The sequence below is a fragment of the Triticum dicoccoides genome, chromosome 7B (genome assembly GCF_002162155.2).
Source record: "Triticum dicoccoides isolate Atlit2015 ecotype Zavitan chromosome 7B, WEW_v2.0, whole genome shotgun sequence".
In the NCBI taxonomy this organism is placed as follows: domain Eukaryota; kingdom Viridiplantae; phylum Streptophyta; class Magnoliopsida; order Poales; family Poaceae; genus Triticum; species Triticum dicoccoides.
The window spans coordinates 758169015-758195146 of record NC_041393.1 but is presented as its reverse complement, the minus strand read 5'-3'; the positions used below and the strand labels follow the sequence as shown (position 1 = coordinate 758195146).

Below are 26132 nucleotides of genomic sequence, written 5' to 3'. Positions count from 1 at the left end.
TTAATTTTAGTAGTGACTGTTCCCTGTCCTAATTCTTGTCTAGCACAGATGAGCATATCCAAATTTTGGCGCTAGATCAGCTTCCAACAACAACGTAACTACAAATCAAGGTTCCGGTGCACAGTAGATCTACACACATATTTCCTATTTGGTCAATTCTTTAAGCATATGAAAATATTACGAGTAGCATGAGGTTTGGCAGGCCCCAAGATCGGAGTGTATAAAGATCAACGTCGGCGCCGATTTTTAGTGTTATCTGCAAGCGTGGGATTTTGAGTTTGGGCATTGTTAAGCAGGCCCGAAACCTGGCCCAGCCGAGGCGATGGTCAGGTCTACCGTGAGAGACGTGTGTACGCTACTTCAGTTTATAAATGAAATGATTCTAAAAAAAATGTTTATAAATGAAATGACAGCACTGTGCAACTCGTCGTTGAGCATGATGCGATATGCAATGCTTTGGAGAGCGTTCTGTAGATCACATTTTATTTCGCTTGCTTTTGTGTGTGTTGTGGTAAGAGATGGTTGAGAGAATATGAGAGCTGAGCACATCACCCCGGAACAGACATGAGCAAGAAATCTGGTGGGCGATGGGTTTAAGAGGGAACAGAGTGCGCTGCTGATAACACCAGTAATTACATGTCTGAATAGCGAGCAAGTAATGCTCCAAGTCTGAATCAGGCATTACAACACACTTGAACTTGCTGGCTGGGACTGAACTGCACTAACAGCCTCCTGCCTTCCTAAGTAAGTTTACGGCAGGGAAGAATTTACGTATTGATCAACACTGCAGAAACATCATGCATCATTTTGCCAAGGTGATCCCGTTGGTCGATCTGGCATGGGTGGGCGGTGGGAGGAGGGATTACGAAGTGTAAAGAGGCATTCCTAAGAGAACGCTTTTTTTTTTTTTTGAGAATAAGAGAAGTGGAGGCGAGGTCTGACAAGGTAGCTGTAGGTAACAAACTATGTAGCGTGTACACTACACTAACAATGAGGGAGGGAGGATAAGACAAGTGGAGGAGGAGGAAGATGGAGTGGGCCGGCGGGCGATGGGCACCCCGGGAACGTGTCCGGCCTCAGCGCCGAATGTGGCCAGAGCAGAGGAGATGACACCGGCCGGGGCAGGAGCTAGTGGAGGAGGCGCTGCACTGCTATCCAGTCTTGATTCATCCACGGGGAGGGGAGCAGGCCTGCCATGTAAAATACATGAAACAAATCAGTACTGCCAAAAACCTGAATCGTCCGTCATGCCATGCCACACGGCCCACACCCACACTTTGGGATGTAACATTTTGAGCCACCACTTGATGTCATCAGTTACCTCTGAAATGGTCGATTATGCACAACTACGAAACTCTCCGTCAAGACACTTCTAAGTGGTTACTTCTGAATACCAACCAGCTTGTAAACATTTATTGTTGGGTGTAAACATATTGTTCTGCAAAAACAGGGCAGTGAATCTGAGAATCAAAAAATGATGAACAAGCTAATGGATTTCAAGTCATCATCGTGGATATAGTTGCTCGGTCATTACTTTCAGTCGTTGTTCAGCAGGTGAACCTGCTAAATTGGAACCGAAACTGTGAAGGTTGACAGTGAACGATCACCATATATCAAAACCGCACAGGATGAGGATGTAGTCGGCTGTTCAGGGTAGCGTGAACTGTCTGAGCCAATAATCAACCTGTTCCAATGTTGCGCGAAACGAGTTTTAATTAGCATCAGTGTATATTCTGAAGAAGGGTGTTGCGTTTAAACCAACAAAGTGGAGCAAAAGAAGGGTGTTGCATGCACCGTATTTATACAGCAACTAAAACATACCAGAAGATGAGATGCTCTTCCCACTCAAATTGTTAGCCTTGCGAAACTAAAACACGGGATGTGCAGTAACAGGGAAGGCAACTAACGCATCAGTGAATAGCCTGGAACAAATCAATGCTTTAGTAGGGTACTATTGTTTTTCCCTTTCTAAAAGAAGGGAAAGAACTGACCAACTGACTTTTTCTGATAGACTGTCTATGCAGAACTGTGCGGCTCCTTCAGGACAGCAAGACATTTGCTTCGACTACTGTTATATATAGTTTGGCCACAACAACCAAGTTCTGAATTCCAACAGCAAAACTGACGGTTGGCTGTCATGGTTCTGCAGAATCCAAGTAGTGAATGTAAGAATCCCAAAATTAGCAAGGTAAAAGGAACTCATTGATCTAATTCATTACTTTGAGTTGGTTAGTTGATGAAACTCAAACTCTGAAGGTTGCCTGTCAGTGAAACATTACCGTATATGCAATCTGCAAAAGATGCTGTTGGCAGCTGGGGCCTGGGGGTACCATGGACTGACGACCAAGAGCATGAAAAATAAAGTACCTGGTCCAATATTGCATATAATGTACCACTGATATATTCAGATAAGTGTGAGGAAACATAGTTGCCTTATGCTACCAAAGAAGGAGCAAAGAAGGTGTGCTGCTTACACCATATATGCATTCAAAGCATTTTCTCTTCCTCTTCCGTCAAGCTTTCTACCACTAGATCATCATTCCAAAACTCCAACGTGTGGATGGTTGCTAGTGTCAAGTAAACTGCAGACTGGAGCAACAAGCACCGCTAAGAATGCTAAAATAAAAATAAGAAGAAAAAGAGGGAAAGTGTGATAAACTGAACTTTGAAAGTGTGATAAACTGACCTTTTGCTACTGATAATGTCATTGTTTGGTTGGAGCAACCAATTAAGTCCTGAATGCCAAATCCACTGTCGGCCCTAATTTTTCTGCAGAACCATAGTAGTAGAACTTAAGGTCAGAAAACCAACATATAAATGCTCAGACAAATCAACTTTCCAGATGATACTGTATCTAACCATGAATGAAAAATATATAATCATGGATTCACCTTCAGCTCTATATATCAATATAGTGTCTTCTTGGTCTTCAAATTTTAGCACGCAGCTTTTGCTGCTAGCAATCCAAACTGTGCTACTCCTGCTTCATCTCAAATAGTACCAGCGTGCTGATGTACTCCTGCTCCATCTCAAATAGTAGGAGGCAAAACAACCGGTACCACAGCTGTGTAGAAATAGAAAACGAAGATATATAAGGTCAGATAACTGCACTGTGTATAACTTATATGCAGACCGGAACGAGTGCAAGTACAGGTTGGTTTAGGGCGCACTTTACCAATTAACCGGCCGGCAAATGGATTAACGGACTGACTGGCGTGTGGACCTGCAGCATGACTTGCATTGATCCTGACCAGATGTTGATTTATAGTCTTCTATCTCTATAAGGGGAGGCCGAAAGGTTTGACAACTTATGTACACGATGAGGTTGAAACGAGCAGCTGTGCCGGCAATTAAGCCACCTGTCAGATTTAACAAGTTATTAGTTTTGTTTTACTGCAACAAGTTATTGTATAGTTAGTAGCACAAAACAGTAGTAGAGAATCACGGGAGATATTTCTTTTCCTCGTAAGAAAATAAAGGAAAACATGCCAAATAGATAGCAGGAGGCGTGTTACCTTATGGTACTAATAATACACCCAAACACCTGGGTTTGCTCCCTTTAATTTCTCGATTTGCTCTTGTACCTCGGGACTGCAACCTCTTACGTATAGTGTCTTCAGTTTAGCGGGGAAGGAGCCCTTGGGCAGAGATCGGATTTGAGGACAATAATCGACACCTAGTTCCCAAAGAGAAGGAAGGCTGTATAACCCCTGAGGAAGGGATGGCAGATTCGGGCAATTCGAAACAGAGACGGACTCGAGGGAGATGAGGAGATGAAGAGCTTTATCTTCTTCTCCCGTGAAGGTTTCTGCCCGCTGATCATGCCTGAATTGTAACTTCTGGAGGGTAGCAGCGAGGAGGGTGCAGATGGGAGCAACAAGCACCGCTGAGATGCAATCAACTGTAAGTTCTTGCAATCGGAAGGAGCCTGCACGCAATGATAGGTTTGTCCTTGCTACCGCCAATTCTGACAACAGATCCGTTGATATAGAGCGGCCAAGACATTTATCTGTGTTATAGACTGCCAATCTCTCAAGGTTGACTCTGATGAGAGGATTAAACCCATCCATTGTCAAATTCTCACAGTCCACCAGTTCTAGATTGGTCAGACAAGTGAGGTATGAGAGAAGGGCCATTGACTGCATGCCTGACTCTCCTTTGATCCCAAGTTTCTTGAGGGAAGCAGGGAAAGGCCTGATGGTGTGAGCTGATTCGACGGGCCACCGAAAGAAGTTGGCACAATCACTTACTTCAACTGATTGGAGGCACATGAGATCCTGCAGTCCATGGCACGTGATGCTGCATTGGAAGAAATGCAGCCTTGCTAGGGATTTATGTTTATTGAGCTCCGTCAGTGAAAAGTGTGACACTCTGCTGATAACCACTGACTCTACATTACGCAGGTTATGCAAGGCCAGCCCACCACTATCCCCATCAATAGACATCTGCCTTCTACCATAAGTAAGCCTTGAAGAAGGAAGTGCCACGCGAAAATATGTCAGCGTGGACGTGTGAGGCATGGGGGGCAGAGACAACTTTGGGCAAGCATCAATGGAACAATGCGAAAGATTGGTATAAGAGACAGAGCACTCCAGAAAGGGCACCGAGAAGAGATTGGGGCAATTTTTGCAGCTGATGTATTCAAGCCTTGAACAAGAATGGGCATTAGCTCCCCCGACCCACTCCATAAATTCAGGTAAATCATCAAGAATGATCCGCTTCAGATGCACAAAACTTTCATCTGTAACACCGCCAAAGCCAGGTCTGATCTCACGAAGTACAGAGATCCTGATCAATGTGAGTGACGTGAGACGCAATAGCTGCCCAAAAGGTGGAAGGGTGCCCCAAGACACGCCCTCTAGGTGGAGAGACCCCAACATTTTGATGCTATTGTCACCGCACAACCAACTAGGACCAGTCGGACCACCATGATTTATAATGCTAAGTGCTCCCAGTTTAGGGTGTGGCTGAAGAGCATCAAGAACATCAGACTCTGTGTTGTGCTGGTGATCTTTACGCCAAACTAACCCCAACTTTGTCAAATCTCTTTTACACACAAGCTTGGCTTCTACAGCCTCTTCCTTGGTTGCCACCTTCTCAAGATTATGTATTGTGAGTTCACCTCCAAGGTCTGTTAGTCTCCCCAACTCTGCCAGTTCAAACCCAACACTCTCTTTTTCCGACCCCAGGAACATTTGAAAGGAGTTCATAATCAACATTTAAGCGGCATAAATTGATAAGGCGGTTAAAGTCTTTAGGTATTTTCCCTATACCACACAGGCTTCCGAGGTCTAAGAACTTCAAGTGATAAAATCTTGATAGTGTGTTAGGCAAAATAACTTGATCTGGAAAAAGGGATGACCAGAAGTCAATATTTGGTAGTTTATTTGTAATTATTAGGTATCGAAGGTGGATAAGTTTTGAAAAGTTGAGTGGCAAAGAATCCATGGTATTCGTTACTATCAATAAGACACGGAGACCCTCTACATCCTTAAAAGTATCTTTTAGAACTCCATCTATTGTTTTTCCATATTCTCTAAAAATCATCAAAGCCCTCAAATTGCCTATTTCTATCTTGCTCCTCAGTTTAATCATTTCTCCCCTAAAATCCTCTTCATATCTATCTTCCATTGTGACAGATAAGTAGCGGACAGTTTCTGGGACGGCATAAACTTTAAAACTTAAACTACATATGTTGAGGCACTCTTGTGATGAAACACTACGAGATAGCTCGTGTAATAAATCATGCATTACATAGTATGGTTGCTCGGAATCATCAACTTCCTTCACAAGAAAACCATTCTCTACAAATTCTTCAATATAATTCTCATCTTTTTCTATGACCCCTAGTGCAATCCAAAAATACGTAATATCTAACTTCTTAAACTGAAAATCTTCAGGGAACAAGGAAAAATATGAAAAACATTTTTTTAGATGAAAAGGAAGGTAATCATAGCTAATCCTTAATGTTGGCATAATGTCATCACTATTTTTTTGTTTTTGCCACTCATTGTTGTCAAGAACTCCCATCCAATGTTCCCGAGAAAATTCCTTCCTCAGTAACCGACCAACTGTTTTGGCTGCTAACGGCGACCCTTTCAATTTATTTGCAATATCTCTTGCAAGATCATGAAAGTCCTCTTGATAATACTCAAGTTTGTTTCCCTCAAATATTAATGATTTGAAGAATGTTAAGAAGTCATCAAACTCCAGACCTTGCAGTGTTATTGTGTTGGCTGTTTTCACCATTTCAGATATTGTTGGAAATCGAGTTGTGACGATAACCATGTTACCCTTGGATTCCCCCTTCATGAATGGAGCTAACAATTTTTTCCATCCCTCACCATTGCATTCCCATATATCATCAAAGACAATTAAAAACCTTTTTGACTTGAGTCTCTCTGCTATGGATATTTGGAGCTGATCTAAGTTTGTTGTCTGATTTGGAGAGTTGCTTCCTTCTATGCTACTAAGGACCTGGTGGCTGAGTCTAAGCTCATCAAAATCAGTTGATACACATACCCAAACCCTAACAGCAAAGTGCTCTTTTACCCTCTTATCATTATACAGGTGTTGGGTGAAAGTTGTCTTTCCAATACCCCCTGGACCAACTATAGGAAGAACAGAAAGGGGCTCACACTGCTCTGTGGCAGTAGTGAGGATATCACATACAGTTTTCTCAAAAATAGCTCTCCTCCCATACAATGTATCTTGGACAACTGGGAGATTGTAGTGGTGGTGCTATGGTGAGGAATTATGTAGAGCAACTGGGAGACACGGTTACAAAGGGATTGTGTTTCCTCTATCACTGACTTGATTTTCTTGGAAATGGCAACTCTGTCAAATGGCAACTTAGCAACTGGACCATCATTATCATCATTACCAGGGTTCAACATTGCATTGGGTGGGTTGTCCTTGTCAGTAATGACAGCAGCAGAAACACCATCATCATCTTTCATGCGCGAACAAGAAAAGCATGAAAAGCAGTTACCGACGGTGTGGCGAAGAGCATGGCGACCGTGGCGAGCATGACCTCGGAGGTCATCACCCAGGTCTGCCATCGCGTAGTGGGTGCCGTCGAGCTGGTCCTGGATGATGAAGTAGTGGAGCTCATCCAGCGCGTCCTCGGCCTGGTCGGCCTTGGCGCTGAGCTTCTGCAACAACCCCCGGAGACCAGGGTTGTCGCTCACGCCCCTCCTTTGGGCCTCGTGCAGTAGCCCCTGCATGAGCAGGAGATCCTCCTTCATCTTCTCCGAGTCGAGGCCGAGCTGGGAGCTGGCAACAAACGCCTCCACAAACTCATTGGACAGGTGGTTCAGCACGCTGCCAATGAGCCCATTTGCCGCGCCGATCGCCGCCTCCATCTCCTCCGGCGCCCCGCCAGGCAGGGTTAACTATGGTGGTTGGTGGTATGTGTGAGAGGTTGTGTGAGCAAGCTGGCCTACCTGTTCGGCTGTGTGTGTTTCTGGTGGGTTGATGGATGGGCCCTTTTATAGCACAGAAAATGTTTACGCATAGACCGTGTGATCCTCTCCAATTAACTGATAGTTATAAGTAAAGTTTTGTACCAGTAAGCTAGCTAGATCTGAAACTGAAGCACGAGCCATGCCAGTATAGAAAATGAATCAGGAACTTGATGGGGTCGACAGTCCACGTGAAAGATACGTAGTGGTAAGCATGGGACGAAAAGCTGCAGATTTTCACTAGTTACTACTCCCTCCGTCCCAAAATATAAGAACGTTTTTGACACTAAGCTAATGTTAAAAACGTTCTTATATTTTGGGACATAGGGAGTAGAGTAGTAACTAGTGAAGTTTCGTACTGGTCTGAAATTGAAGCAATAGCCAAGCCAGTAAAACAAATGAATCAGGAACTCGAGGTCGAGGGGGACGACAGTACATGTGAAAGCAACAAAGCACGGGACAAAAAAGGTACATAATCTTTAAGGAAGAAGAGCAAAGCGACCTGCTGCATTGACTTGATGGAAAACGTTGCGACCGACCGTTGCTGACATCTGCACGCGCGCGTAAGGCGATCGATGAAGAACAGGGAGGGGAGGCGCAGCTCGAGGTGCCGGCCGCACCGGCCATGGCGTGAGGAATGGGGCGATGCCGGCACCATCCGTGAACTCCAACTCCGGCCGGTGCCGGGGAGGAAGATGAAGAGGGTGTGCCTTCTGTCAAGCGAGTCCGACCTTTCGTTTCATCTCCTCATGTGACTAGTGGACCCCCTGGTGGCCCTGATATGTCATTCCCACTTTCTCGTATGCTGATTTAGTTTCCTGTTTATAATCTTTAAAATGTAAAATTATTTTCTTTTGGCGTGTACATTTTGTAAAATTCTTCTAGATGTTTGTAAAATCACTAGCTATAGGAATATGCAAATAATTTCTTACACACACCCCATGGCTACGCACCACAATGATAGCAAATGAGTGAGTGGTAGTTCATGTGCCAGTGGTAGTTCTCGTGTGCAATGGCTTTCCCTCGTACTCCGAATAGTGCTAAATATATCCATTAAATTAAGCGTCAACTAATATGGGATAAAATTCACAGCCGTTTGTGCCAGCATGGATGTGATTCCTGGTTAAATCCTTGGCGTCGAGCCTAACAAGACGACGGGCGCTTAGGTGGTGTTTTTTTAAGTAAGATAAGCGTCACGGAATTACTAATCGCATCGGAGGACAGGTTCTTACATGGGCGCTTGATGATGTGATTTTTTTTTCTCTTTCCTTAAGCGTCTCTGCATTGTACGAAGATGCTCCAATCCTCCAAAATCCCTCTGAAAATCCACAGTATCAAAGGAGCCCTAAACTATTTAGATTGCCATTCTGCAATGTTAGAAAGATGAGAAGAATAAGTGTAAGACCTTTATGCCATTTGGGAAGCCATCCCATGCATAAGCTTGAAGATGAGACCTACGACGCATGTCCATATACTCAAAAAAAGATGCTCTCTCGTTTAGACGTAAACATAAAAGTACGAGGCAGGAATACAAAAAAAAGAAACTAGAAAACTCGAATCAAGGTGCACGCATGTGCTGAACTGGACCACCATAGCATCGATCGATGCGATGGACGGTGGTGATGGTGGTGTGAGGCTCATGACAAAAGGATATGATCTGAGTTTGATCCTATCTTACCGTTGCTTTGCACTAGTAGGGAAATATTGAACCGAGGATGCATGGGAGGCATCCAGCAGGAAGTTGCGCTGCAAGTCCACTCAATCCGTCCTCGTTAACGGTAGCACTTGCTGCAACAGTCACAAGCAAGTAAGGAAGCTAGTACTAGTCAGGTGTAATTAAAGGAAAAACATCAATCAAGGAGATTAATTAGTCGAGCTGATCGTGCATACATTTTTTTAGTTTGCTGATTGTGCATAATGGCTTGGCATTGCTCAGACCATTTTCTTGTGATGAGTGCACCGAGACACAACTTGTGCTTGTCCTCTTCCATTAACTAGATAATTTGCTAATTACAAATAGTTCGTGTTCAAGCGTGTCTAGAGTGTTGCATCATTTCTTTTCAATTTCTTGTCGCTTTTGCCTTTTGTCCATGCATGCGATTAGTATTTTACAAAACAAATCTAGATCTGAAACTGAACCAAGAACTGCGAGCCAATATAGAAACCAGTCATTCAGGTCATGAATAAAGGGGGGAGGTTTTGGGAGGCTCGTTGGACTTTATTTTTTGTTCTTTCGATAAAGAATGTTTCATTGAATTGATATATCAAGATGATACAACCACATCAAAGAAATGTCTGGCCTCAGCATAGCATGATAAACACAGCCAACAAGTTCAATACAACCAAAAATAAACATCATTTGGCAGCAATAATAAATTTGTTCAGCCTAAGGTGGGTTAGATCCTATCCGGATTCCGGAGATTACACCACCATCCATCGTATAAGAGGTTGTGTGAGCAAGCTGGGCTAGCTGTTCGGTTGTGTGTCCCTGATGGTTTGATGGATAGACCCCTTTATAGCACAGATCTGCACGCACAGAGCGTGTCAACCTCTCAAGTTAACTGATAGTAACAAGTAAAGTTTTGTGCCAGTAAGCTAGGTAGATCTGAAACTGAAGCACGAGCCAGGCCAGTATAAAACTCTGACGGGATCGACAATCCATGTGAAAGGTAATGGGTAAGCATGGGACAGAAAGATGCAGAATTTTGAAGGAAGAACAACAGAGGTGACCTGCATTGACTCGATGGAAATTACAGGATCATCTTCAGTTGGGTCATCTCCTCTTACACTGTTGATCATATTGACTTAACTACTGTAGTAATTAGGGAAGTTTCGTACAGGTAACATAGCTAGATCTGAAATTGAAGCAAGAGCCGGACCAGTACTACAAGAAATGAACCAGGAACTGGAGGACATCCATGTGAAAGCACGTAAGCGATAGCACAAGTGCACACACACAAGAATAGTTGTTGTTTGGGATAAATCCTCCTAGCCCCCGCGTCGTCCCCCCCGCGGGCGACTCGGGCGGCGGCGCGGCATCACCCCTCCTCTCCTCCTCCCTTCCCTCCCCCGCCCTCGCCGCCGGCCGAAGCCGCCGGGGCAAAGCCCCTTGCGGTGGCTGGCGGCGGGCCCCCTCTCTCCTCCGCTTGGGGGTGGCCGGTGCGGGGCGGCCTTCTCTGGCGGCGGCGGCGGGCGTGCGTGGGTCTCAGTGGTGCGGCGGCGGTGGCTCCCGATGGCGGCGTGCTTGCGGCGACGTGGTGGGCGGCGGCGGCGGCGCGGCGGCTACGTGCCCGTGGTGGTGGCGGTGGCTCAAATCTGGCCATGGGCTGCAGCAGGCGGGTTCGGGCGGGCCTCTTCTCTACGGGCTCCGGCTCGGTCTCCCTCTCCTCTTGGTCGGGGCTGGAGGTGGGCTGGTGCTGGTGGAGGTGGGGGGCGTGTCGGCCGGATCTGACGCGATTTTTCCGGCCGGCGGCGCGGGTTGGGGAAGCATGCTAGATAGATAGTACAAAGCTGTTACCTTGTGTTACTCAGAATCAGAATCAAAACCTGGCAATCTTCCCTGTAATTTCTCGATTTGTTCTTGTAGCTCGGGACTGCAACCTGTTGCGCGTAGTGCCTTCAGTGAAGTGGGGAAGGGGCCCTTGGGCAGAGATTGGACTTGAGGACAAGAATCGACAAGTATTTGCTGAAGAGAAGGAAGGCTGTATAACCCCTGAGGAAGGGACGGCAGATTCGGGCAATTCCAAACAGTGAAGAACTTAAGGGATGTGAGGAGCTCAAGAGCTCTCTCTTCCTCTCCCGTGAAGCTTTCCACCCGCTGATCATGAATGAATATTAAAACCTCGAGGGTAGCGGCGAGGAGGGTGCAGATGGGAGCAACAAGCACCGGTGAGATGCAATCCACTTTAAGCAATCTCAGTCGGAAGGAGCCTGTAGGCAATGACAGGTTGGTCCTTGCTCCCGCCAATTCCGAGAACAGATCCGCTGATACAGAGCGGCTAAGACACTTATCTGTGTTATACACCTTCAAACCATCAAGGTTGACTCTGATGAGAGGATTGAACCCATCCATTGTCAAATTCTCACAGTCCACCAATTCTAGATCGGTGAGACAAGTGAGGTTTGAGAGCAGAGCCATTGACTGCATGCCTGACTCTCCTTGGATCTCAAGTTCCTTGAGGGAAGCAGGGAAAGGCCTGATGGTATGAGCTGATTCGACGGGCCACCGAAACAAGTTGGGACAATCCTTTACTTTAACTGATTCGAGGCACGTGAGATCCTGCAGTCCAGGGCACGTGATGCTGCATTTGCGGAAATCTAGCTTTGCTAGGGATTTCAAATTGAGCTCTGCTGCCAGCCCACCACTATACCCATTAATAAACATGTGCCCTCCAGAATAACTAAGCAATGAAGAAGGAAGTGCCACACGACAATATGCCAGCGTAGACGTGTGAGGCATGGGTGGCAGAGACAACTTTGGGCAATAATAAATGGACAAATGCAGAAGATTGGGATAAGAGACACAACACTCCAGGAAGGGCACCGCACAGAGATTGGGACAATCTTCACAGCTGACGTATTCTAGCCTTGAAAAAGAATGGGCATTAGCTCCCCCAACCCACTCAACAAATTCAGGTAAACTATCAAGAACGATCCGCTTCAGACGCACAAAGCTTTTGTCTGTGACAGCACCAAAGCCAGGTCTGATCTCAGGAAGTGCAGAAATTCTAATCAATGTGAGTGACGTGAGATGCAATAGCTGCCCAAAAGGTGGAAGTGTGCCCCAGGACACATCCTCTAGATGGAGAGTCCCCAGCATTTTGATGCTAATGTCACCACACAGCCAGCTAGGACCACTTGGACCACCATGATTTTTAATCACAAGTGCTCCAAGATTAGGGTGCGGCTGAAGAGCATCAAGAACATCAGATTCCTCTGTGCTATGTTGGTGTTGTCTACCCCAAACTAACCTCAACTCTTTCAAATCTCGTTTACAAACAAGTTTGGCTTCAGCAGCCTCTTCCTTGGTTGCCACCTCCTCAAGATTATGTATGCTCAGTTCTCCTCCAAGCTCTGTGAGTTCCCCCAACTCTCTCAGTTCAAATCCAACACTCTCTTTTTTAACAATGAACTCTCTTAGCTCCTGCAAGCATTTCATCTTTCCGACCCCAGGAACATCGGATAGGAGTTCTTTCTCAACAAAAAGATGGCGTAAATTGATAAGGCGGCTAATGTCATTAGGTAATTTTCTATGTACGCCAAAGCTTATAAGGTCTAAGAATGTCAAGTGATAAAATCTGGATAGTGTACTAGGCAAAGTTGCTTCTGGCCAAAGTTTTGACAAATCTTGTTTTATAATTTTTAGGTATCGGAGGTGGATAAGTTTTGAAAAGTTGAGTGGCAAAGATTTTTGGGAATTTGCTACTATATATAGGACACGAAGACCCTCTATTTCCTTAAAAACATTTTTCAAAAATCCATCAATTGTTTCTGCATATTCCCTAAAAATCATCAAAGCTCGCAAATTGCGAATATCTATCTTGCTCCTCAATTTAATCATTTCTTCCCTAACACCCCCTTCAAATCTATCTTCCATTGTGAGAGATACGTGTCGAACAGTTTGTGGGATGTCATCAACTCTAAAATTTGAACTACATATGTTGAGGCACTCTTGTGATGAAACACTCCGAGATAGTTCATGTAATAAATCATGCATTACATAGTATTGACCTTCAAAATCATCAACTTCCTTCATGAGAAAACCATTCTCTACAAGTTCTTCTATATTATTCTCATCTTTTTCTATGATTCCTAATGCAATCCAAAAATACGTAATATCTAACTTCTTAAACTTATAATCTTCAGGGAACAAGGAAAAATACGAAAAACATTTTTTTAGATGAAAGGGAAGGTAATCATAGCTAATCCTTAATGATGGCATAATGTCATCAACATTTTCCTCTTTTTGCCACTCATTGTTTTCAAGAACTCCCATCCAATGTTCCCGAGAGAAGTCATTGCTCAATAATCGACCAACTGTTAAGGCTGCCAGAGGTGAACCCTTCAACTTCTTTGCAATATCAAATGCAATATCATCCAAGTCCTCTTGGCAATATTCAGGCTTGTTTCCCCCAAATATTGATGAAAAGAAAGTGAAGAACTCATCAAACTCCAGACCATGCAGTGCTATTGGGTTGCTTGTTTTCACCATTTCGGCTATAGATGGAAATCGAGTTGTGATAAGAACTGTGCTATCCTTGGCTTCCCCCATCCTGAATGGAGCCAAGAGGGTTTCCCACCCCCTACTATTGCATTTCCATATATCATCAAACACGATTAAAAAACTTTTGGACTTGAGTTCCTGTGTGATGGATATTTGGAGGTCATCTAAATTGTCTGTTTGATTTGAAGTGTTGCTTTTTTGTATGGAGCTAAGGATTTGTTGGCTGAGCTTAACCACATCAAAGTCAGTTGATACACATACCCAAGCCTTTACAGCAAAGTGCTCTTTTATCCTTTTATCATTATAAAGGTGTTGGGTGAAAGTTGTCTTTCCAATGCCCCCTGGACCAACTATAGGAAGAACAGGAAGGTTTTCAGGGTGCTCTGTGGCAGTAGTGAGGATGTTATCTATGGTTTTATCCAAAAGGGTTGTCCTCCCATGCAATTGTTTCTGTGTAATGGTTGATCCTGTGACACGATGACTTGGGGTGACTGTTGTGGTGGTGCTATGGTGTGGAATTATCTGGAGCAAAATGGAGACACGGTCACAGAGGGATTGTATTTCCTCTATCACTGACTTGATTTTGTTGGAAATGGCAACTCTACCAAACGACAACTTAGCAACTGGACCATCACTACCAGTGTTCAGAATTGCATTGGGTGGGTTATCAGGAACGACATCAGCAGCAACACCATCGACATCTTTCTTGCCCAAACAAGAAAAGCATGCAAAGCAGTTACCGACAATGTGGCGGAGAGCATGGCGACCGTGGCGAGCATGGCCACGGAGGTCTTCACCCAGATCCGGCACCGCATAGTGTGTGCCGTCGAGCTGGTCCTGGATGATGAAGTAGTGGAGCTCATCCAGCACATCCTCGGCCTCGTCGGCCTTGGCGCTGAGCTTCTGCAACAACTCCTGGAGACCCGGGTTGCCGCTGACGCCCCTCCTTTGGGCCTCGTGCAGCAGCCCCTTGGTGAGCAAGAGATCTTGCTTGATCTTCTCGGAGTTGAGGCCGAGCTGGGAGCTGGCAATGAACGCCTCCACGAACTCATTGGACAGGTGGTTCAGCACGCTGCCGATGAGCCCGTTCGCCACGCCGATCGCCGCCTCCATCTCCTCCGGCGCCCCGGCAGGCAGGGTTAACTGTGGTGGTTGGTGGTATGTATGAGAGGCTGTGTGAGCAAGCTAAGCCAGGTGTTCGCTTGTGTGTGTTCCTGGTAGGTTGATGGATCGACCCTTTTATAGCACAGATCTGTAGACTGTAAGCATAGAGCGTGTGAACCTCTCCAATTTACTGATACTAACAAGTAAAGTTTTGTGCTAGTAAGCTAGGTAGATCTGAAACTGAAGCACGAGCCAGGCCAGTATAAAACTCGAGGGGGTCGACAATCCATGTGAAAGGTAGTGGGTAAGCATGGGACGGAGAGATGGAAATTACTTGGGTCCTCTCCTCTTACGCTGTTGATCATCTTCTTCAGTTAACTTACTGTAGTAATTAGTGAAGTTTCGTACCGGTAACTTAGCTAGATCTGAAATTGAAACAAGAGCCGAGCCAGTATAAGAAATGAATCAGGAACTCGACGAGATGCGAAAACAACAAAGCACGGGACAAAAAGGTGCAGAATTTTTAAGAAGAGCAGAGCGAGCTGCGCATTGACTCGATGGAAATCGCTGCGACCGACCGTTGCTAATGCCTCGTTTCATCTCCACCCGCGCGTGTGAGGCGATCGATGATGAATGGGATGGGGAGCCACAGCTCGAGGTGCCTGCGGCACCGGCCATGGCAAGAGGAATGGGGCTATACAATGGTTTCCAGTTGTACTTCTTGTTTAGTGTATGGACAATCAGAGTTGGTGTTGGAATGGTGACATGCACACACACAATCAGAGTTACAGATCCACGCCTAGACTATGCCATTTTCCACTAGTCTCGTTTGCTAAGAGGATGTCCTCTGTACTCCTGCTCTTGTCATCCTCTTCAGTTAACTCATAATTACAGTAGTAAAGCTTGTACTAGTACTAAGCTAGCCAGATCTAAAACTGAAGCACGAGCCAAGGCAGTATACACGCTGCGGCCCACCGTTTCTTGTCTCATCTGCACGCGAGCGCAACCGCAGATCGATGACGAACGGGAAGCGGAACCGCAGGTCGAGGTGCCGCACCGGCCATGGCGTGTGGAACGGGGCTCTGATTTGTCATTCAATTGTGTACTCCTATAAATGATTTAGCGAAAAATAATTGTGTTTTTCAAATGATATCTCTATTTCTTGATGCAATAGGAGGAATCAATAAAGAGACTCCATAGTAAAATAAAACTTTGTAAAATGATTTGAATACTTTTATGAAAAGGTTATTTGGATACTTTTACTATATAATGATTCAGTTGTTTAAAACACATGAATAGAAGAACCACGGGAATGAAAAGGCGAAACCCATGCCTGATAAATACTCATAAATCGATCGGGATAGAAGATAGTTGTCCCGTGATGACAAATCGGGTGCCTATACTCCACATAATATAGGCATCTTAAGAACTTGTGTCCATCAAACATTTTTAGGGCTCCCGATTGGTGTACAACTAGTTGCCAAAATAGACAATACCAAATGATATTTCTAACTTACTCATGAAATATATTGTACAATTGTTTTTATTGTTGGCGACAGTCTACGTGCTTCATGTTTTTAATTTTTTAAATGAATAAATTGAGGAAACTTTACATTTGCTTGCATTGATTTTATTTGATTTTGTAGCAGCTATTTATACATTTATTTAGCAAGATTACCGCAGCAACGCGCGGGGTATCATCTAGTTACACTAACAACCTCCCCCTAGTCTTAACTTGTCATCTTCATGTACTTGCTCTGGTCTGGACTCGTTGTAAATTCGCGACTTGTCGATCCAAACTTCGACGCATGATTCGGACTACCAGCCCACACGGTCGCATCTATGCGTCCAATCTTGCAAGATTGGACGCACCATCAATCTTCATGTCGTCAAATTAACTGGTCACTTGAACACGCGCAGTGGAAGCGTGGTGGGCCCATAACCAGAGAGGAAAAACAGGGCACGATACGGGCCCTTGGCTATCAAAAGTTTTTGTGCGGGTGTGTTCGTCTAGTTTTATGTGATTGATCCTGAGGGCGAGTTCCAACATCGCCACCGCCCAAAGCACCACTGCTGTAGATCTGGCCATCCCGGACCACCGCCGTCCTGACCGCATCGTTGGCCGAGAAGAAACGCCGCTGCGGCACACATGCTTTGCCTGCGATGCCCCTGGCGGTGGCGGCGGGGAGAGGATGTGCGCTGGAGTGAATGGGAGACGGCCGGCGGCGGCACACGTTCAGATACGGGTCCAAAGCAAAGCAATGGAAAGCTGGAACAAATTTAAGAAGGCGGAAAAAAAGACTGTAAAGGGAATAAATTCAATAGTGTACAATTTATTTATTCAAACTCTGCTGCTTAACACTAATTGCTGTATAAATTATTTACAGAGGGAGTATCTGAATTCTGAACAACACAGCTAGCTAAGGTAGCTTGTCCAGACTGAAGCAGCAGTTCGTTACAACACTTGAACCTTTTCGTTCTCAGCTTCTTTGCTTTTGATAGCTGGAACTGAACCGCAATCATTAAATCCCAGACTTGTAAGTAAGTTTATTGCAGTAGGGAAGAATTGTTGTACTGATCGACACTACAGAAAAAGCATGCATGATTTTCCGATGCCGCATCGTCGTCGTCTTCATCGTCATCTCTGGTGTGCCAAGTTGTGTCCATGCTGCTTGCTCCCGTCGACCGATCCGGCAAGATGATCAGTGGGGATAGGAACAAGGAAGGAGTGTAAAGTGGCATTTATTAGAGAGCGAGAGATCCAACACAATTTGTGTTGGTGATGAATTGAAAGGTGTATTTCGTATACATGCACGACACGACGCACGACTTGAGAGCCTAACTAATTCCTAGATGCTGCTCAAAACTGTGTTTATTTGGAAGGACTAAGAGAGGAGGGTAGAATAAGATGGAGTGGTGGCGGCAAGCCAGATCAGGACGTGGCGGCGGCGCAAACGGTTGGCGATAACAGACACGGTAGAAGAGATGGTGGCCATACAATGCCATAAGAGTGCAGAAGGCGGTGGTGGAGGGTGGAAAGAGACGGCGGTGGCGAGGGAGGGAGGATGAGGCGGTCCCTTGGGGAAGAAAACAGAGGAACCAAGTGTGTGGCTTCATCAAAAGGAGGGGAAACCTGCACGATGATGACGCAACATGCTCAGTACCAGAAAATCATCATGTTAGTGTCACAGTAACAAGACGTAATGTAACTTCTCTAAACACGTACTGAATCACCACCCCTTGATGTATTTAGTTGCCTTTGAAACGATCGTCGCAGAACTGCGCAGCTCTCCGTCGAGGCATCAAGACAGGGGTTCTCTGCAGCTGCGCGTCATTAACTTCTGAATGCCAACTTGTAAGTTCACTGCTGGCTGCAAACTGATTCCTCTGCAGTGCAGGAACCGAATAATCAATGTAAGACTCAGAAACTCGCGAATACGAATGCTCAGTTTATTAGTACTATTTTGAGTCGGTCTACAATCGAACCTGCTGAACTGGCAATGAAACTCTGAGGGATGTAAGTGAAACATCACCATCAAGCGATCTCCAAAGTCTGCACAAGATGTACTGTAATTAACCTGTTCCAATGTTGCACGAAACATGCTTTTATTAGCATTCAGATATATTCATTCAGAATATAAATGCGAATCAAACATTCTTGCTTTAAACCAGCGTAAGGATGGAGCAAAAACAGCTCAGATAGATCAATATACCTGAACAGAGGAGCAAATTGCTGGTGCAACCAAATTGATTAGTAGGAAGCTGACCAGTCACTAGGAAGTTAGCAAATGCGCATGAATACAAGTGAGTCGGCCGATACTCCGGAGAACCAATGAAACGACTTGTATGATCTGAGACCTGAAACATTCCACACAGCTTAGAATAATCATCACACTCTTAAATTAAATGAAAGGCACATTCATGTATATAGCAGAAACAAATAGGCATTCACCTGTAGGTCACCTGTAGGCCAGCACACAAATAGGCATTCATTTAAATGCACATTCTTGCTTTAAACCAATGTAAGAATGGAGCAAAAAAAGGGTGTGATGACTACTCCATATACAGTAGTAATTAACAGCCACTTGTATCATCTAAAATTGCTCAGATAGATCAATATACCTAAACAGAGGAGAAATTGCTCTTGCACCCAAATTGATTATGTAGTGAAACAAAAGCTGCCCAGTCACTAGGAAGTTAGCCAATGCGCATGAATACAAGTGAATCGGCCGATACTCCAGGGGAACCAATGAAACGGCTTGTATAATCTGAGACCTGAAATATTGCACACAGGTTAGAAAAATGACCACACTCTTAAGTTAAAAGAAAGGCACATTCATAAGATTTATGTATAGCAGAAACAAATAGGCATTCACCTCCTGGTGAATGAATCCGCTATATCCCAGCCAAGTCTTCAAATTTGACCATGCAATGCAAGCAAATTGCAGTACTCCATTTCAAAGACCGGTGCCAAAATACACAAAATGTAATATAAGAGCTGCCAGAACTGCATAGGCAAGGAACGTAGGCGTAAAACACAGAAGCACTATGGAATGAAACAATAAATCAAGGAACACGAGTACATGTTTGTTTTGCATGCACTTAGTAGTTAGTACTAATCAGCCGGCCGGCAGATGGATTGACTGAAGTGTACACATCTGACATGATGACTTGCATCGGTATATAATGAATTACCTTTGAAACGGTGAATGCACGTGCGCAGCTCTCCATCCAGACAATGAAGACAGAGGCTCTTTGCAGGTTACTTTTGCTGTTTGGATGTAACAACCAAATTAACTTCTGAATACCGACTTTCTGAATTCACCGTTGACTGCAACCTGTTCTGCAGAAATAGAATTAACGAATCTAAGAGCCAGAAAATGATGAACGAGGTCATGGAATTCATCATCATGGATACAGTTGGCTCAATTCTTACAGCTGAAACTCTGAAGGTTAAGACACAGCAGCACCGTGATGCTGCCACCAAATACATGAAATGAATCAGCACCGGAAATATGTTATGTACTCCCTCCGTTCCAAAATAGATGACTCAACTTTGTACTAACTCTTGTTGAAACCCGTAATGAATCACAACCAGTCCACAGGAAGTAATCAACTAGTACCTTTTAAATGGTAGATTATGCACAACCGCTCAGCTCTCCAACGAGACATCCGGACAGATGCTTCTGTTTTTACCATCGTTGTTTGGATGGAACAACCGAGCTCTGAATCAATGCCAACTTGTAAATCCACTGTTGGTTGAAATTGATCTGCACAATCCAAGTACCGAGTGTAAGACTAAATAAAAGACGATAAACAAGGTAATGGGATTCATGGATATAATTTCTCAGTCATTATTTTCGTTGGTCAACAGCCAACAGGCATACCTGCTAAATCTGAACTGAAACTCTGAAGCTTGAGACTTTGAGAGTGGTCTAGCCGGCGGTCAGGGGTAGCATCGACTTATGATGATCTAACCTGGTCGCTGATGCCACACATGCATGGAAAAAATCGGTGCTTTAGTATGGATCTTTTTTCCCCTTTCTAAAAGAAGTGAAAGAGCGGCCAAACTGACCTTCGTGACGGATGGTGATGCAGAACTGGGACATTACGGCATATGCTTCTTTTGTCTGAATTCCAACAGAAAAAATGACAGTTGACTGTAATGGTTGTGCAGAATGAAAGTAATGAATATAATGTGAGAAAATTAGCAAGGTAAGGGAACTAACGAAATATAGATGCTTAGACATTACTTTGAGCTGGCAGTAAATGAAATTACCAAATTATGACTGGAGCTCTCAAGGATGCAAGTCAAACTTCACCATATATGCAAACTTCACAGTCTGCACAAGATGCAGTTGGCACTTGGTGGTACTACGAAACGAAGAGCTTGAAAAAATATGTGCCTGTTATAGCATTGAGATATTCAGAAGACGGTGAGGAAACATATATGGTTGCATTATGCCACCAATCAATGGAGCAAAGAAGGTGTGGTGCTTACCCATATACTACATTGAAAGCACCCTTATATCATCTAAAACTTCTGCGATATATATTTCCCCAATACTCCAAACAAGCAATGCACACAACGTAGCTCGATCTAGGATCTGAGACCTGAAATATTTCCAAACCGTAAAGGTTACGATAATCTTCATACTCCAAATTAGCAGAAAACAGGAGAAGGGCTCTCATATTACCAGTTACGTACCTTGGCCGGGCTAGTGAATGTACACACGAACATCTGGGTTTGTTTCCTTTAATTTCTGGAGTTGCTCATTTAGCTCGCGATTGCAACCCGTTACGCTTACACTTAGTGAAGTGGGGAAGCCTCCCTTGGGCAGAGATCGGATTTGAGGACAACCTTTGACCTCTAGATCGCAAAGAGAAGGAAGACCGTGTGCCACTTGAGGAAGGCATGGCAGATTCGGGCAATCCTCAAATGTGATGTAACGGAGGGAGGTGAGGAGCTGAAGAGCTCCATCTTCCTCTCCCGTGAAGCTTTCTGCCCGTTGATCACACCTGAATCGTAAACCCTGAAGGGTAGCAGCGAGGAGGCTGCAGATGGGAGCAACAAACACCACTGAGGTGCAATCCACGGTAAGATATTCCAATTGGAAGGAGCCCGCGGACAATGATAGGTTGGTCCTTGCCACCACCAATTCCGATAACAGATCCGCTGATATAGAGCGGCTAAGACAATTTCCTTTGTTATACACCCACAAAGAGTTGAGGTTGACCGTGATGAGAGGATTAAATCCATCCACTGTTAAATTCTCACAGTCCAGCAAAGCTAGAGATTCGAGACAAGTGAGGTCTGATAGCAGAGCCATTGACTGCATGCTTGACTCTCCAAAAATCTCAAGACACCTGAGGGAAGCGGGGAAAGGCTTGGTGTGAGCTGCTTCAATGGGCCACCGAAAGAAGTTGCCACAGTTTTCTACGGCAAGTCCTTGGAGCCAGGTGAAGTCCTGCGGTTCATGCCATGTGATGTTGCATTTGCTAAAACATAGACCTTTTAGGGATTTCAGTTTGCTGAGCTCTGTCAATGAAATGTGTGACACATTTTCAATTCTGATTCCTTCTACTTCATGCAGGTTATCCCAGGCCAGTTCACCACTGTACCCATCAATAACCAAGCCCTCATCATCATAAGACAGCTTTGTGGAACCAAGTCTCACAAGATAAGATGTTAGTGTGGGCGTGTGAGGCATGGGGGGCAGGGACAACTTAGGGCAATCATCAACAACAAAATTTGACAGAGTGGCATAAGAGACAGTGCACTCCAGAAAGGGCACAACACAAAGTTTGGGACAATCTTTGCAGCGGATGCATTCAAGCCTTGAAAAAGATTGGGCATTAGCCCCCCCAACCCACTCGACAAATTCAGGTAATCTGTCAAGAACAATATTCTTCAAATTCACAAAGCTTTTGTCCGTAACACCACCAAAGCCAGGTCTGATATCACGAAGTACAGAAATGCTGATCAGTGTGAGTGATGTGAGATGCAATAGCTGCCCAAAAGGTGGAAGGGTGCCCCAAGACACACCCTCTAGGTGGAGAGACCCCAACATTTTAATGCTAATGTCACCACACAACCAACTAGGGCCACTTGTACCACCATGATTTCTAATGCCAAGTGCTTGAAGGTTAGGGTGCGGCTGAAGAGCATCAAGAACATCACTATTTTGATGATCTGTACCCCAAACTAACGTAAGTTTTTTCAAATCTCTTTTACACACAAGTTTGGCTTCTTTAGCCTCTTCCATGGTTGCCACCTTCTCAAGACCATATATAGTGAGTTCTCCTCCAAGCTCAGTTAGTTCCCCCAACTCTCTCAATTCAAATCCAACACTCTCTTTTTTAATACTGAATTGTTTGAGCTCCTGTAGGCATTTCATCTTTCCGACCCCGGGAACTTGGGCATGGAGTAAACTGATAACACCAAAATGACGTAAGTTGATAAGGCGGTTAATATCTTTAGGTAAGTTCACACAAAAATCAAAAAGGTCTAAATATTTCAAGTGATAGAATCTGGATAGTGTACTAGAAATTAGCCTACAGCCTAGATTTGGGTGCCAAATTTTTAGGTACCGGAGGTGGATAAGTTTTGAAAAATTGAGTGGCAAAGATTCTTTGAACCTCACTCCTATATGTAGGACACGGAGACCCTCTACTTCTTTACAAATATCTTTCAACATACCATCTATTGTGTCTTCATATCCTCCAAAAATCATCAAAGCCCGCAAATTGCCAATGTCTATCTTGCTTCTCAATTTAATCATTTCTACCCGAAAATTCTCTTCAAACCTATCTTCTGTTGTGATGGATAAGTGTCGAACAGTTTGGGGGATGTCACCAACCCTAAAACCTGAACTACGTATGTTGAGGCACTCTGGTGATGAAACACTTCGAGACAGTTCATGTAATAAATCATGAATTACATAGTATGGTTCCTTCTTATGATCTACTTCCTTCACAAGAAAACCATTCTCTACAAATTCTTCAATATAATTCTCATATTTTTCTATGACCCCTAGTGCAATCCAAAAACATGTAATATCTAAACTCCTAAACCAGTAATCTTCAGGGAACAAGGCAAAATATGAAAAACATTTTTTTAGATGAAAAGGAAGGTGATCATAGCTAATCCTCAAAGATGGCATAATGTCATCACTATTTTTTTGTTTTTGCCACTCATTGTTGTCAAGAACTCCCATCCAATGTTCCCGAGAAAATTCCTTCCTCAGTAACCGACCAACTGTTTTGGCTGCTAGCGGTGAACCTTTCAATTTATTTGCAATATCTCTTGCTATGTCATCAAAGTCCTCTTGGTAATACTCAAGTTTGATTCCCTCAAATATTAATGATTTAAAGAATGTGAAGAAGTCATCAAACTCCAGACCTTGCAGTGCTATTGTGTTGGTTGTTTTCACCATTTCAGATATTGTTGGAAATCGAGTTGTCACGAGAACCATGTTACCCTTGGCTTCCCCCTTCTTGAATGGAGCTAACAATTTTTTCCATCCCTCACCATTGCATTCCCATATATCATCAAAGACAATTAAAAACCTTTTTGACTTGAGTCTCTCTGCTATGGATATTTGGAGCTGATCTAAGCTTGTTGTCTGATTTGGAGAGTTGCTTCCTTCTATGCTACTAAGGACCTGTTGGCTGAGTCTAAGCTCGTCACAATCAGTTGATACACATACCCAAACCCTAACAACAAAGTGCTCTTCTATCCTCTTATCATTATAGAGGTGTTGGGTGAAAGTTGTCATTCCAATACCCCCTGGACCAACTATAGGAAGAACGGAAAGGGTTTCATGGTGTTGTGTGGCAATAGTGAGGATGTCATGTACAGTTTTCTCAAAAATATCTCTCCTCCCATACAATGTATCTTGGACAATGGTTGACCCTGTGATACGGTGCCTTTGGGTGACTATTGTGGTGGTGCTATGTGGTGGAATTAGCTTGAGCAACGTGGAGACACGGTCACACAGGGGTTGTATTTCCTCTATCACTGACTTGATTTTTTTGGACATCGCAACTCTGTTGAAAGACAACTTAACAACTGGACCATCATTACCATCACTGCCAGGGTTCAGTATTGCATTGGGTGGATTATCAGTGATGGCAGCAGCAGCAACACCATCATCAAGGCCTTTCATGCACGAACAAGAAAAGCATGCAAAACAGTTACCGATGGTGTGGCGAAGGGCATGGCGACCGTGGCGAGCATGGCCACGGAGGTCATCACCCAGGTCCGGCACCGCATAGTGGGTGCCGTCGAGCTGGTCCTGGATGATGAAGTAGTGGAGCTCATCCAGCGCGTCCTCAGCCTCATCGGCTTTGGCGCTGAACTCCTTCAGCAGCTCCCGCAGACCGAAGTTGTCACTCACATCCTTGCCCCTCGCTTGGGCCTCTTGCAGTAGCCCTTGTGTGAACAAGAGATCACGTTTCATCTCCGTGTAGTTGAGGCCGAGCTGGGAGCTGGCGACAAACGCCTCCACGAGCTCATTGGACAGCAGACTGAGCACGCTGCCAATGAGCCCGTTCGCCGCGCCGATCGCTGCCTCCATCTCCTCCGGCGCCCAACAGGCAGGTTCTAGTATGGTGGTTGGTGGTATGTATGAGAGGTGGTTGGTGGTATTGCTGTTCGGATGTGTGTCACTGGTGGGTTGATGGATGGACCCTTTTATAGAACAGATCTGTAGGTAATCCTCTCCAGTTAGCAATACCAACGTAGTAAAGTTTTGTGCTACTAAAGAGATCTAGATCTGAAATTGAAGCACGAGCCAGGGCAGCATAAGAAAATCAATCAGGGATCCGAGGCGGACGACACTCCATTTGCTAAGCAACAAAGCACGGGACAAAAAGGTGTAGAATTTTGAAGGAAGAATAGCAGAGTGTGCTGCTGCATTGACTCAATGGAAATCGCTGCGACCGACCGTTGCTAATGCCTTGTTCCATCTGCACGCGCGCGCGTGTGAGGCGATCGATGATGAACGGGATGGGGAGCCACAGCTCGATGTGCCTGCCATGGCATGAGCAACAGGGCCATGCAATGGTTTTCAGTTCTACTTCTTGTTTAGTGTCTGGACAATCAGAGTGGGTGCACACACACAGCATGAGTAGTTACAGCATGGATGTTCTCTGTACTCATGCTCTTGTCATCCTCTTCAGTTAACTCATAATTACTGTAGTAAAGTTTGTACTACAGTAATACAAATGAATCAGTAAAGATCTAAAACTGAAGCAGGAGCCAAGGCAGTATACAAATGAATCAGGAACGCGAGGGGGACGACAGTCCATGTGAAACCAACTAAGCACGGGAGAAAAGGTGCAGCGTTTTTAAGAAAAGATTAATAGAGTGACCTGCTGCAGTGACTCGATGGAAGGAAATTTCTGCGACCCACCGTTGGTTGTCTCATCTGCACGCGAGCGCAACCGCAGATCGATGACGAAAGGGAAGCGAAACCGCAGGTCGAGGTGCCGCATCGGCCATGGCGTGAGGAACGGGGCTCTGATTTGTCATTCAATTGTGTACTCCTATAAATGATTTAGTGGAAAATAATTGTGTTTTTCATATGATATTTCTGTTTCTTGATGCAATGCTAGGAATCAATACAAAGCATTCATAGTAAAATAAAACTTTGTGAAATGATTTGAGTACTTTTATGAAAAGGATGTATTTGGATACTCTTACTAAATAATGATTCAATTGTTTAAAATACATGAATAGAAAAACCACCGGAATCAAAAGGTGAAACCCATGCCTCATATATACTTATAAATCGATCGGGATAGAAGATGGTTGTCCCGTGATGAGAAATCGGTTGCCT

At 44.6% G+C, this 26132-nt stretch overlaps 2 protein-coding genes and 1 pseudogene across 3 annotated transcripts; all 3 read right to left on the bottom strand.

Annotated features, from left to right (window-relative positions):
• Nucleotides 1–715: 715 nt before the first annotated feature.
• On the bottom strand, nucleotides 716–8822 carry LOC119336043 (annotated as a pseudogene).
• Nucleotides 8823–10708: 1886 nt separating this feature from the next.
• LOC119340300 (putative disease resistance protein RGA3) lies at nucleotides 10709–14799 on the bottom strand. The gene has a single exon (XM_037612193.1). It carries the CDS (start codon nucleotides 14797–14799, stop codon nucleotides 10987–10989), a length of 3813 nt encoding a protein of 1270 aa, XP_037468090.1. The 3' UTR covers nucleotides 10709–10986.
• Nucleotides 14800–17150: 2351 nt separating this feature from the next.
• LOC119335661 (putative disease resistance protein RGA3) lies at nucleotides 17151–25002 on the bottom strand. Of its 2 annotated transcripts, none has more exons than XM_037607760.1 (14): nucleotides 20999–25002; nucleotides 20792–20904; nucleotides 20570–20696; nucleotides 20366–20420; nucleotides 20178–20275; nucleotides 19914–20060; nucleotides 19727–19767; nucleotides 19486–19633; nucleotides 19167–19297; nucleotides 18743–19065; nucleotides 18504–18648; nucleotides 18277–18368; nucleotides 18017–18177; nucleotides 17151–17923 (listed from the first exon to the last, which is right to left on the bottom strand). In XM_037607760.1, the coding sequence occupies exon 1, from the start codon at nucleotides 24867–24869 to the stop codon at nucleotides 21009–21011; it is 3861 nt and encodes a 1286-aa protein (XP_037463657.1). In that variant the 5' UTR covers nucleotides 24870–25002; the 3' UTR covers nucleotides 17151–17923; nucleotides 18017–18177; nucleotides 18277–18368; nucleotides 18504–18648; nucleotides 18743–19065; nucleotides 19167–19297; nucleotides 19486–19633; nucleotides 19727–19767; nucleotides 19914–20060; nucleotides 20178–20275; nucleotides 20366–20420; nucleotides 20570–20696; nucleotides 20792–20904; nucleotides 20999–21008. The 2 variants fall into 2 exon arrangements, with proteins under 2 accessions (XP_037463657.1, XP_037463658.1); XM_037607761.1 differs by having other exon boundaries at nucleotides 18913–19065.
• Between the last annotated feature and the right edge of the window lie 1130 nt (nucleotides 25003–26132).